This window comes from Chaetodon auriga, chromosome 23 (assembly GCF_051107435.1).
Source record: "Chaetodon auriga isolate fChaAug3 chromosome 23, fChaAug3.hap1, whole genome shotgun sequence".
Lineage (NCBI taxonomy): Eukaryota > Metazoa > Chordata > Actinopteri > Chaetodontiformes > Chaetodontidae > Chaetodon > Chaetodon auriga.
This window is the reverse complement of record NC_135096.1, coordinates 13,492,679-13,505,848: the sequence shown is the minus strand read 5'-3', so window position 1 is coordinate 13,505,848 and position 13,170 is coordinate 13,492,679. Positions and strand designations below refer to the sequence as shown.

The following is a 13,170-nucleotide window of genomic DNA, read 5'->3' as shown; positions in this document are numbered from 1 at the left end:
TAAGTTCATCTTAACTACAGCTACATAATCAAAACATATTCAGGAAAAACAAACAATACTATATTAGATGCTTTTGTAAATAAATATATGTACAATATTTTCCTTTCTGGGAGAAGTACAGTAATAGTTTTTCCTGCCCTGTACTGCAGTTCCACATTTTGACCAGCTGGTGGCGGTAGGGTACCTAAACGCTTTCTGTTGAACGCCGGTTATTAACATCCCCTCCACCAGAGAAGAAGCAGAACACTGTCAGTAAACGGTATGTGGAGGTCATGCTGTGTGAGTCCAACATGCCTTTGGTCTACCCGACTCTTCTGCTCTGTGTGTATGGCTTCTTTTCCAACCTCCGACCGTCGGAGCCTTTCCTCACCGCCTATCTCATGGGACCGGACAAGAACCTGACAGAGACTCAGGTGAGTTAGCTTGCCGGGCTAAAGGCTACTGAGAAGTTAGCGTGACTGCTGATAAGACCTTGCGTCACATTTTAACTTTTGACAGAACGTTAATAAATATTCGGGCAGAATTATAATTCTGTCTCCTCTACACAAATTTCTGAATTTCCTTAGCGGCAGCAGAACTGTGTGCGTCTTAATTAATAACGTTATGTTACTGTGAAGAACGCTTACATCAGCCATGCAGCGTGAGTGTCAGTCAGTCAGTCAGTGACGGTCCCCGTTTAACAACTGTGGCGTTACATCATTAATTAGATTTTTACAGTTTAAAATGCACACCGATTTTAACATGTCCTTTTCATCATGCACTGTCTGTGTCACAATCGCTGTAACGTCATGAACACTATTCAGACGCGTACACGTGCATATACTTGACATAACTACATGTAAATCCATTCAATATCTATTTCTTTGCACTATTTGTATTGTTTACAACTTATAGAAACACGTGACTTTAATATAGGTAATTCATGATATACGTATATGTTTAAATACACCTATTTTTTTTTCTCATACTTGTGTGCATAATGGTCCACTCTTTACCTTTTATTTGCTCAGCTTTGTTGGCCTTGTTCATAGCTATCCATTCCTGTGTAAGTAGACTGAGAGCAATGAAAAAAATGAGTCACATTCCTCGTATGTGTGCACATATCTGGGCAATAAAGGTGATTCTTGTGTTTTTATAATCTGTGACGGCTCTGAGTGCCGAAGAGAGCTTTCAGGCAGTCGGGTATCATCCGTCTCCTGTCCCCTGATGAGGCTGTCATGGTTGATAAGGGCTTCTTAGCAGATGACCTTGTCCTTGGCAAAGGTCACGACCTGTCTCTCCATCTAAAGGAAACCAAATGTCAGTGCTTGATGTTGCGGAGACCCTGTACTTTGCTCATTTGAGGGAGCGTCAAAGAAAATGTTACTGGGCCATAACCCTGTTCATCAACACACCTGTACCTGGGTCATCTGTTGACCAATATGAATCTTTGTTCTGCTTCTTGCTCTCCTACAGAGCAGATGCTCCCCTGCTTTGCTGACATTCTTTTGCTGATATTGCTTTTTTCTGCCCAAAGCAGATATTTTTCATCACGTTTATTACTTCTTCAGTACTGTACGAGCGTGACCTCGAAGCAGCACAAGCCTTTTTGCTCTGTCTGAGTCTGCAAACCTGGGATCAGGATGGCAAAATGTGTTAGCGGCTGACTGAGAGAATTACACCGCTTGAAAAGGAGACTGGAATACTGCACCACATACGTGAGAATGAGCAATTCATTGACTGTGCAGCAGCCTCTGTGCAAGTTGCTGAAAACGAGCAGGAATTACATCAGCTTTTTAACATCCTGGCATAAACTGGCGCATGCCCTACCCTGGATGTGTCCTAACACCATTGGACCAGCTGTTGACACTCCCAAACCAGACTTCACTTCTTACTGGCACGGCACCAGCATGAGATGGTTACATTGTATTGGCCACAAAAAAGTAAAGTCCCACATCAGCAAGGTGATGAAAGCTGACCTTGCACCTGCCAGTAATGTGCATGTAGCTGCTTTAGCTAGAGTTTGCCGTTTTTTTTGCATTTTAAGGCACAGATAGTCCACATCGCTCTTCAAGTTTGGATGTTTCATTTCAAAATTCAGGATTCTCTGGTGGGTCGAAGACAGCCCCATCTGGAGATAAGCCAAACCATGGCAGTGGCAAGGTGGATTACAAACCCCACTCTTGATCTAGCATTAGTCCTGAATGGCATCTGCTTCCATTTCAAAGTCCCTTTTGGAAAATCCTGTTACAAAGCTCTGTTTAATATGGCATATTTCCCAAAGTTTAAGATGGTTAAGTCTAAGCCTCCTGAGTTTATGCCAAGCTGCACAAGAACTTTGCCTCCTAGTTGCGCCCTCTATTTTGCAAGCCATGTCCCGAGTGACCCTGAGAGAGTTTCAAATGGAGCTGATGATGTTCAGAAAAAAAAAACTGCATGGAGATGGTTGCAGTCTGTAGGCAGACAGTGATAGAGCTGATAGCCATGGTGCAGCAACAGGGGAGAAGTCCTTATAGATCTGCAGCACTAAGGACAGGCGTATCTCTCCATTGATGCCTTTGTATACTGTAGGGTTGTCAGGCTCTGCACGCAGTTTTCCCCAGTTGCTTCTCTGATGTTCGCCCTCTCTCTTGCTTCTCTGATTCGGTGAATTAAGGGTTTATTTCAACCAAACCAGAGTTGGTGCTGGTTGTTGGAACAGTGGAAAAATGAGCCGAGGTTTTGGTGAGTTTTAGTGTGTTTTAAGTGTTTTCATGTTTCTGTAAGTGGAGTCCTGTGGCTTTGGCGAGAGCGATATCGCAGCTGTTTCTGGTTAAACAAAACAGAGCGCTAACAAAGCTCTATCTCTAATTGTTGTCCCCTTTAGTTGCTCAAACATGAAAACATAGGAAAATAGGGTCCATAATCAGATTATTTTTTTTACAGGAATATTAAAGCAAATGGCGAGTGATGTGTTGACTGGAACAAGAGAGCGAGACAATGGTTGCACAACACCGATCCAGCCACACGTGCAGCTATGACGCACTTGCACAACAGGGGTTTTGTTCTTCAGCCCCACCTGTAGGAAAAAGGAAGTTAAACAAAAAACTAGTTCTTTTGTGGTCCGTTGACTTTGTATTAATTCTGTCAGGAAAAAATTCTGCTTTGATAACATTGTGCGAATTTTATGAGTAAATAAGAGGGCATATCTTCATCTTTAGAACTGTTTTTACTACCCTAGTGAAATACATACTTTTCTTGCAGATTGATATGAATTATTTTATTTTCATACTAAATGAATGAAGACCATAGCTCAACATAACTCCCTCACGCGCACTACACCTGTGTCTTGGTCTTGAATGCTGAGAGAGAAAAAAAAAACATTACAAATGCACACACAGGAGATCATCTGAGTTTCAGTCAAGCAAAAGAAAAACAATAAGTTTACCTTTCTCCCATTTGCTGGTGGGTACAGGTGAAGGTGTGTCAACAATTCTCTGCACGTCGTTGACATTTATCTGCAGTAAAATCTTGCATCCTGAAAAGAAACTGGCAAGAAGCAGGAAAATGACATGACAGACCCGGTAGAAACAAGGAAACTATCGAAGAAGGAAGCGTCATTATGTGACCGTGTAGTGCATGAATGCATGCTCTTGGCGCAGTCAGCGTCGTGGTGAAGGGCCAGAACCACTCCTTAATGTGGTTATTTACTGACATTATCACTCCGCTGTACAGGTGTTCTAATAACCGTTAATTAACGTTACATCAGTACATCAAACCGGAGGGGCGCTATGTATGAGGAGCGAGGAAATGCGCTCGGCCCGGTAGCGTCGCTCAAAAGATACCTAAATAAAATTCCGCGTGATGCAAAGACCCTGCATCTGCAGCCGAGGAGGGTAACAGTGGCGACAGGCAGCTTCTGGTATACCGCCGTTCCCCTGGGAGTAAACCAGGGAGGCAGGGACACACACGTCTTACACCAACCACAGCCTGAGAGCCACTGCCATACAGAAACCGTCTGATGCAGGACTCGAGGCGAGGGAGATCATGGCAGTGAGTGGGCATAGGTGAGATGCTTTAAAACTACAATGTCGACTTTGATTCATAGATAATGTGTCGCAGAACATAAAATACATATCTAAACTTGTATCACAGGTCTGAAAGCTTGCTAAAAAGTTACTGGAGACCATCTATGGAGAGCCGGAAACGATGGAGCAACTTGCTGTCTGATGGAGCTGTTAACTCACCAGAAACACACATCGTGCCACCGAAGCATCTGTCAGCAGACTCTTATTTCAGTGGTGGCACAATAAATGGAAAGATTCAGACAAATGTAAATAATACAAAGTAACGGTAATACAAGCTTGTGTGTAGGAAATGTTGATGTGTTGCCTGGCAGCAGCCTTGTCTCCCTTCCAGTTGTGGAACTATTTGTGCTGGCGGAGCCAAATAAATGATTAAATAAACCAAGAAATCATAATCTCTTGTCGCTTATTACTGTTAACTAATAAAATGCGCTTGTAGAACTTTTGCATAAAAGGCCCACTGCCTCGTGCCTACAACCGAATCACACCAGTGCTGATATTCAGCACAACAGCACTCCTTCTAGTGTGATACTGCTTAATTATATATCCTAAACTCTGTGTTTTCAAGGGACGGTTCCCATGCAACTCTTTTTTGTTTTTAATTTGCCATGGTGAGTAAACAGAACACTAGAATGTTGGTGATATGATGTAATGACCCTTCCTTCTTTTATAGTTTCCAAATAGTAGCAACAGGAAGTCAGGAGATGACAGCGTGGAGCCAATAGAGACGTGTTTTATATTTTTGGTGTAAGTCCTGCCCTCATTGGACATGAGATTCAGCTCAACAGCAAGCAAAACTTTTGGATTTGCAATGAAAATTTTTTGGTTTAGGTACAGACACACTGGAGCTGTTGATGGATCTCAAGTCGACGTCAAAATCCAGGTGCATGGGGAGATGCCTTCACGGACACTGTGATTAAGAAAATGAGTTTAATTTTGATGAAGTGGCTGTTTACGTCTCACCATGTTAGCTATTTCTTAGCACACAAACTTAAGTGGTGATGTTCATGTTGCCTTTTTCTCTTGTTACGCCACCGCTAGAGCTGCTTGTGTCAGAGTTGGAGTGCGTTCACACACTTTCACTTTTCCCTGCCTCTGCACTGGTCTTTGTCTCCATTTCTTTACCTGTCCAGCTTTTCTTAGCAGAAAATTTCAGGAGATGCTCACTGGTTTACATGAAGTTGGTTGTGCTGACGTACACTTAATGTGACAATTTAAATTTATTTTTACATTAAACAAACAGTTAAGTTCCATATTTCTGGCATTATAGCAACCTCGCCTGTAGAAAATGCTGTTTATATGTGGAGGATTGCCTCATAATAACAGGACTGCATGTCTTGTAATGGCTTAGTTCTTTTGTTTTGTAGGGCTATCTCCAACAACAGGCCCATACATACAGTACAGACAGAGTAATCCCTCTTGAAAAATGGTCAAATCCTTTGGAATTTCTGGTTAATCCGAAAATAATCACCTCCATCAAATTGTAAGCTGGCCTGGAAAAAAAAACCTTTCGAAAAGAGAAGCAGTGATAAGTCTGTTTTTGCCTCAAATTGCCCCATGCCTTTATGTTGTGCCACAGGAAAACGTATTTGGGTCACTGTGGTTGTGCACATAGATATAATCGGGGTCCCTGTGTGAAATGGAAAAGCATGGGATTCGATTTTAGCCATTTCCAGGTCTGGATAAGTATGGGGAAAATGGGTGTTTCCAGATTATTGCCCCTATTACATTCCATCACAGCTGATTAAGTGCAAAATCTATGGTTGCAGCTGATCCGGTTCTTTACTGCTCAGTGAACTGAATGCCAGCAGACCCAAGCACAGGCTGTGGAGATTAGTTGTAATTTAGAGTTGGTAATCTGTCCATAAACTTTCAAAAAGCTCAGATACACCAGAAACACCTTCATAACAACAAGTCACAGGGTTAATCCCTATGAGCAGGTCATTTACATACCCATCCGTGACATCATTTTACAGTGAAAGCCGCATACAATGAAGGTTCCGACTCAACCAGTGATCAGCAGACCTGCAAGTCTCATAGCAGGTCAGACTCTGAAGACCCTGAAGGATCACATTAAGACTATAAAAGCTTAACAGATGCCTTGTACTGACAGCACTGTGGAAAATATTACTGAAAGTAGTCTTTAAATCTGTCACGTTGCCCCTTAATACCTGACAGAATTGTTAATGTTGGCTCCACCACCGGCCCCTGGCGCAGAGCCTTGGAGAGGTGGGATCTCCATCTCCTGGAGTCCCTGCTGCCAAAAATGCTCCGTTCAAGAGCAGCCAGAAGTAATATAATGGTACTATCAGTTGGACAGGGCTGCAAGGGAATAAACCTGTCAACAGTTTTCAAATGGAAACAAGTCTGGACACTAAATAAACTAAATGTGAATTAAATGGAATTTAAATCCTTTTGCTGTCCATCTTTATCTCCAGGTTGTCAATGAGATCTATCCAATATGGACGTATTCCTACCTGGTGTTGCTGTTCCCCATCTTCCTGGCCACTGACTACCTCTGTTACAAGCCTGTATTGGTCCTACAGGCCACCAGTTTGGTTGTCACCTATGTTATGCTGCTGAAGGTGCAGGGCCTGCTGGCCATGCAGCTCCTGGAGTTCTTCTTCGGGCTGGCCACAGCCTCGGAGGTGGCCTACTACTCCTACATCTATAGCGTGGTGGAGCCGGCACACTACCAGAGAGTGACAGGCTACTGCCGCAGCATCACCCTGTTTGGATCCGCTGCTGGATGTCTGATCGGTCAGCTCCTGCTCTCCGTGGCCAAAGTCGAGCTGATCCACCTTGTCATCATCACCCTGTCGTCGGCCAGCGTGGCCTTTGTTGCTCCCTGGTTGCTTCCCATGCCCAAGAGGAGCTTGTTCTTTCACAGTCCGGGAGTAGCAAAGGAGAGGCCACAGAGCAACAGCGCAGCACTGCTGGAGAAGGCCGAGGATTCAGAGAGCAAAGTGCCTCTGAACACTCAGGACGCCTCCGTGGTGGGTGACACTTTGGCTCCTTCAGGTCATGATAAGTATTAATCTCTTAAAATGTGTGTTTTTATAAAGAAATGTGCTCAGTTGCTTTGTCATATCTCACCTCCACGCAGACATCCAAGTCCACAGAGGCAGGAAGCCGCAGCAGTGGTCTTGTGGACGTGTTGAAGATGCTGTTTCGTGACTTCCTGCAGTGCTACAGATCTCGCCCTCTGCTGGCGTGGTCGCTGTGGTGGGCTCTGGCTACCTGCGGCTACTTCCAGGTCATCAACTACGCTCAAGCACTGTGGGAGAACATCCGTCCGTCCCATGACTATGAAATCTACAATGGCTACGTAGAGACGCTGTCCACACTGCTGGGTGAGGAAGCCACAGGGGTGTTTCAGGTGTTACGTTACCTGCGTTTTCACAGAAATGTGACGGCCTTCTTATTTTTGGGGACGTTTTTTGGATTTGATGCTGTGCTTTCTTGACTGATAAGATAGATTTCCCTCTCTCCACAGGTGCTCTGGCAGCTCTGCTGGTGGGCTACCTGCCTGTGTGCTGGGCTCTGTGGGGCGAGCTGGCACTGTGCATCCTCTCCCTGCTGATGGCCGTGTGCGTGTTTGTCATGGACACACTGAAGAACATCTGGGTGTGCTACAGCTCATACGTCATCTTCAGAGCCACATACATGCTGCTCATCACTGTGGCCACGTAAGCACAAAGAGGCAACACGACTTTTTTCTTCTTGCTCATCAGCGCAGCTTCATTTAGAATCATGTGAGACTGGAAAGTGTTGGAAATGTAAATGTGAAATAGTCTTAACTGTAACTGTTTCTGTGTTTGAGGAAGGGCACATTCAGGACAGAGCACGCTCTTATAACACGTATTTTAGAGACAGATCCAGTCAAAGAGAAAGGGGAAGGAAGAGAAGCGAAGGTGAACTGTAGTCCAGATTGCAGCAACCATTGTCTATCATGTCTAAACATCAAGGGGTTGGTCTCACTGCTAGAATAAACTAACCCAACTGCTAATCAGAGGAAGCACATTCAGCTCCAGGTATCTAAATATGTCCTGGTTTGAAAAGTGTGGGAACACTGTTGAATCACCGCCCCAATAATAACCTAATATGATCTTAAACAAACAGGGTTGTTGGAGTTTTTAGGGATTATGTTCTTCCTCTGTGTTTTTCTTTCCGGATCTGTTTATACTTGAGTTATTTCCACTTCCCTCTTGCTGTCCATTGCCAAACTGCTGTGTCACTGTATTGCTGTGCTGTAGATCTAAACCTTCATTTTGCCTGCCCTCTGACCCATCAGATACCAGATCGCGGCCAGTCTCAACATGCAGCGCTACGCCCTGGTGTTCGGAGTGAACACCTTCATGGCTCTGCTGCTGCAGTCCCTGCTCACCGTGGTGGTGGTGGACTCGGCTGGCCTCGGCCTCGACGTCTTCACTCAGGTGAGGAATGACAACAAGCCCTGCCGTGACAGCAGACCTCCCACAGTGTACATTTGATTGACAATGTGTTGTCTGCTTCCCTCAGTTCTTCATCTATGGGGGATACTTTGCCGTCATCTCTTTGGTCTTCCTCCTCGCCGGGCTTTGCAAGTTGGCCTCCAGGAGGCGCTCCAAGCAGGAGGTCCTGGCCAGCAGCCCAGAAGAAACTGAGTCAGACTCTGCTCCAGCCGGTGCTGCCAGCTCCCGCTGATAGCACATAATGACAGATATCGATCAACGTCTCACATATTAAATCGGCAAAGTTGAGTGAACACAGGGTCTCCACACAAAGTAGAAAGTGACACAGAAGGAGGTAGAGGCTAAAACTGCACTTATTAAAATGCTATTTTGGTTACTGTGTGGCAGAAGAACTCCAGAGCAAGCTGACAGACGCTCAGCCCTGACATATTATCCTTATATTCTAGTTATGGCCAATATGTTAGACGTGTATATCCAGCACACAGTGCCAGGCTGCTGTTGTAAATATTAGTTAGTCCTTCGTGACTCACCTGGTTAAATATAGGTTAAATTAAATCAATAAAACGTGTGGAACGGAGCTGTAGAGGAGGACAGACAGTGTTTACAGACTGAAGGGCACTGAGACTGAACTGCACAGAAAATGTGCAGCGTTTAATAAAAAAAAAACAAAAAAAACAAACAATGAGCGAATTGAGGATCGCAGATGAAACTTCTCATATGTAGGCCATAGAATTGTACAAATGTTTCCCAGCTGATTAAAGTTGATGCCTTAGACTGATGTAAAAAGCTCAACATCAGCATTGGTACCTTATTAACACTGCTACGTCTGTGTTACATTTGACACCAGCCAAAAAAAAAAAAACGATTTTTTTTTTCGATGTATTATTTCTTCCTGCAGTTGTCATTCGTAGCGGTAGTGGTACTATCAGCGCTGGTCGGGATTATTCGTGTCAGGTTCATCATTATCTGTCTTTAATGAACACTGTTGCTGTTGAAACTTGAAATGTTACATTGTTCACTTGCGCCTCATCTTTGCTGTTTTTAGGCTGCTCATAGCTGTAAGAAGATGGTCATTACGGCTAAATGATCTGTTCTGGGTTTGGACAAAGTGCCTTAAAAAGGTCAAAAATGTTTTTTTTTTTTTTTCCAGGGATAAGTTTCTTGTTGTCAGCAAATCCGATGAAAAGACCAAAACCACCAATAGTCCATCTCTCAATCCTTTCTCACTTGCCTACGCTGGCTGTGGCTCATTCTCAAAGCCCATTTGTTGAGGACTATTTTGAGGTGGATTCATCGACATTTGGGAAATATTGAGCGTTTGGGGCAGCAGGACAGTGCATGGAGGACTGAGTCTAAATAAACTGCAGGGTGCATGTTCTTGGTAATGAAGCAACATGTCACCCAGTGCAGCAGTTTTTTTGGACAACAGTGGAGCTTTGGGCAAGATGCTGAACCCAAATTGACGGTGGGCCAGCACCTTGCACGGTACCCTGCTGCCATCTGTGTTGTGAATGAGTGAATGTTAGGCAAAGTTTGTAAAGCGCCATATTTTTATAATGCCTATTTACTTTTCTACAAATGACATATTGAGCAGAGCGTTCTAGGTAGTCGTGTATTCACACTGAAAAGAAATACTGTAAGAATCAGCTCGGTGCAATGCCAGCTTCCTGTCAGTGTCGCTTAATATCAAGATGGAAAATTGTTCATCCAGCACTGTCATCACTATCAACGGTAGCTCTTATATGAGTAATACTTTATTTGCTCTGCAGCACAATGACAATCCAGAATAAAGGCCAGTGTCATCGTGCCACCCAGGGTCTACACAGGGAATGACCCAGCACATTTATGGGAGAGTAGTACTGACAAATGTGTGATCCATGTTTGTTTTCATGACTATTTGTGAATAAATGTTTTTTTTTTTTTTTTTTCCTGATGCTTTTTCCTATTGCACTATCTCCTTTGCTGATGCACCACTGCAAATTTACCTGCTCTGGGATCAATAAAGGATTACCTTATCTTGTTTTCCCCAATCAATCAGCCAACTTGCAATAACTTGAATAAATATAAAGCAATTCTAAATGTCAGCTGATGCACGTGCACAGATATAGCTTAACTGCGACCCTTAAACTTGCCGCTTGCTAGCACGTAACATGCCAGCGTTTGCTAATTAGCACTGTACACAAAGTACAGCAGAGGCTGACATGAATCGATGTCATTAGTTCCTCATGTATTTGGTCATAAACCGAACTGAACAAATGAAAATGTTGACCTGGTGATGCAACAAGGATAAAAGGACATTTAAATAAAGAAGCCTCACCTCCTCTTGGACATTCAGTCCCAATGGTAAGATTTAGTGTATTTAGTGTTAAGTGTATCTTTTGTCAGCCTCTCAAATACATACAGAATACATAATAGAAAAATTCCTTGCTATTCTGGTGGCAATATCATTTTATTCTGACATAAAAAGTACAAAGTGTGACAGTACAAGTGTAAGCAGAGTTTGGATCACAAACAGCCCAGAATACACATGCTTCTGGGAGGATAATTGTAAAGTTGACATCATCCTGAACTGACATTTTTTAATTTCTCTGTTGTTAGTTCTGTATTGGAACATAAAACCTTCCATCAAAGTTGAAGCCAGACCTCAGTTCGCATGTTTGTAGATATACTGGACAGTCCCTCATCACACAACAAAGTGTGTAAATACTATCAACCTTGATTGTCCGATACCAACATAAGGTCATTTCTTGTTACTACCAGTGTCGACAACCACAATCCTTCACACCGCCGGTGAAACAGGTGACGTTGGTCATCGCTGGTCACTGCCTAATATCAGATGCTTGTGCACCTCAGCATTTCTACTGGGGTTGTGTGCATCAGGTGAGGCACCAGATGATGGTGAGCATGGCCATGACGCCATTAAGGACGGCAACACCGTAGCCCATGTGGAAACCATGGCTAGATGCATGTCTGGCAAGAAAGGAAGCACACACAGAGATTCCTGTTTTTAACACACTGACGTCATCCCCCGCATCTGTTACTGGGTGTTTTTTTTCCTCATATTTACCATGAGACAGACACTTGTGTCATGTGCTGCTGCAACCTGGTGTGTTACCTGAAGTGGGCCAGTGTTGGTAACCCCATGCCAGGCTGATGCGAGTCAAGGTAGGTGAGAGTCCATGAGAAGACACAGCAGATACATCCTGCGAATGCTGACAGCACCAGGATACTCCAGAAACCTACACACACACAGACACACACTTAATCTAAATTGGTGTTCACAGTCCAGACAGTACATATATACTAATATGGGGTAAAATGAACAGACATTGATACTCACCCAGCATCCTCAATTCAGCCCCATCCTGCTCTCTCACTCTCGCTGCCCGCAGCTCTGAAACAGTCAATATCAATCTGTTACCACTGCTGACAATCAATGGCAGCATTACATGCTGATCTGCGTCTGTCAAACCATCAGTAAAAGTGGATTTTTACCACAATTTATAGTTTGTTTCTGATTGAAACAGTGTTATTGGATTTGTGTTTGGTTCATTATCTCACCGGGTGTTGTTAGTATAATTGGACGGTGCTGTAGTCGTCAAAAATGTGGTCAAACCGGACATGGGTGACTCACCTCTGGCTCATTTGCCAGACAGGAGCTGTGAACCCCGTGCGACACACGCGCACACACACGTTCACGCGCGCGCTTACCTCTGAGTATCGGGTAGATGAGAGCGCAGAAACAGCCAACAGCGGCCACAGCGGCGGCAGAGGCCAGCGCTGATAACACGGCGACGGACCACAGCTTGGGGCCTTTCCGGGAGGTGAACCGCCGCGTCGTACTCCCACCGTGTCCCTCCCCAGACATGCTGGTCACCACGGGGCTCACAGAATGAGATTCTGTCCGCTCTAACGTTGTATCCTGCGACCAGTGTGAGCGACCGAAACTTTCTCTTGAAGCGTCCACGTCAGGCGCACTCCTCGGCATTCCGAAGCACTCGGATGTACAAACACTCGTTCACCTCACATGGGACAACTCTTGTATTTACAGACTCATTTATAAGTTAGACAGTGCGTGTTAAACGTGTAGACCTGCAAAGTGCCGCTTTTAGAGTTGTGTCAGGAACTGCTGCAGTAAGTTTCTCCTCTTGCCTTATTCCAGTCGCACTTCCGCACAAAAAATTGTCCCTCGGGCTTTTCCGTCAGTGCAGCTTGACTTTCACTCTTTGTAGTTCAGTGTGCGTCAAACATTTACTGGGATCAATTAACCCAAATAGTTTTTAGATTAGGAAATGTTCCATTTCCATTTCCAAATGTTTCCATTTCCTACCTTTTCCTGGGCCAAAAATGTTTTGCTTAGTTGCTGGTTCCCCTCGTCAGTCACCCTGTCTGACCGCATCGAGCATCCCTCTCCCGGTGTCAACCTCCAGATTTCCTCGGGCGATCCAGCTTTCAACCTCGCGTCATAGCTGCACGATGCACCGCGCGTCAGTGTTGTCACGTCCTCCTCCACAGTTTCAGCCATCACGCCTTCAATCAGAAAAAAAAAAAAAAAATAATAATAATAATAATAATATATATATATATTATACTTTACTTTATTGATCCCAATTTGGGAAATTCTTTTGTTGCAGCAGCAGGTTTAACATTCATAAACATACTGTATATACAAT

General features: G+C 44.2%; 2 protein-coding genes across 2 annotated transcripts; one reads left to right on the top strand and one right to left on the bottom strand.

The window, feature by feature from the left end:
- The first annotated feature begins 235 nt into the window (after nucleotides 1-235).
- Nucleotides 236-10,534, top strand: slc19a2 (solute carrier family 19 member 2). The gene is made up of 6 exons (XM_076723679.1): nucleotides 236-413; nucleotides 6,482-7,039; nucleotides 7,150-7,396; nucleotides 7,540-7,732; nucleotides 8,338-8,479; nucleotides 8,565-10,534. The coding sequence occupies exons 1-6, from the start codon at nucleotides 273-275 to the stop codon at nucleotides 8,727-8,729; spliced, it is 1,446 nt and encodes a 481-aa protein (XP_076579794.1). The 5' UTR covers nucleotides 236-272; the 3' UTR covers nucleotides 8,730-10,534.
- Nucleotides 10,535-10,929: 395 nt separating this feature from the next.
- On the bottom strand, nucleotides 10,930-13,027 carry arl6ip6 (ADP-ribosylation factor-like 6 interacting protein 6). The gene is made up of 4 exons (XM_076723680.1): nucleotides 12,209-13,027; nucleotides 11,838-11,891; nucleotides 11,613-11,736; nucleotides 10,930-11,467 (listed from the first exon to the last, which is right to left on the bottom strand). The coding sequence occupies exons 1-4, from the start codon at nucleotides 12,483-12,485 to the stop codon at nucleotides 11,374-11,376; spliced, it is 549 nt and encodes a 182-aa protein (XP_076579795.1). The 5' UTR covers nucleotides 12,486-13,027; the 3' UTR covers nucleotides 10,930-11,373.
- Nucleotides 13,028-13,170: the final 143 nt, after the last annotated feature.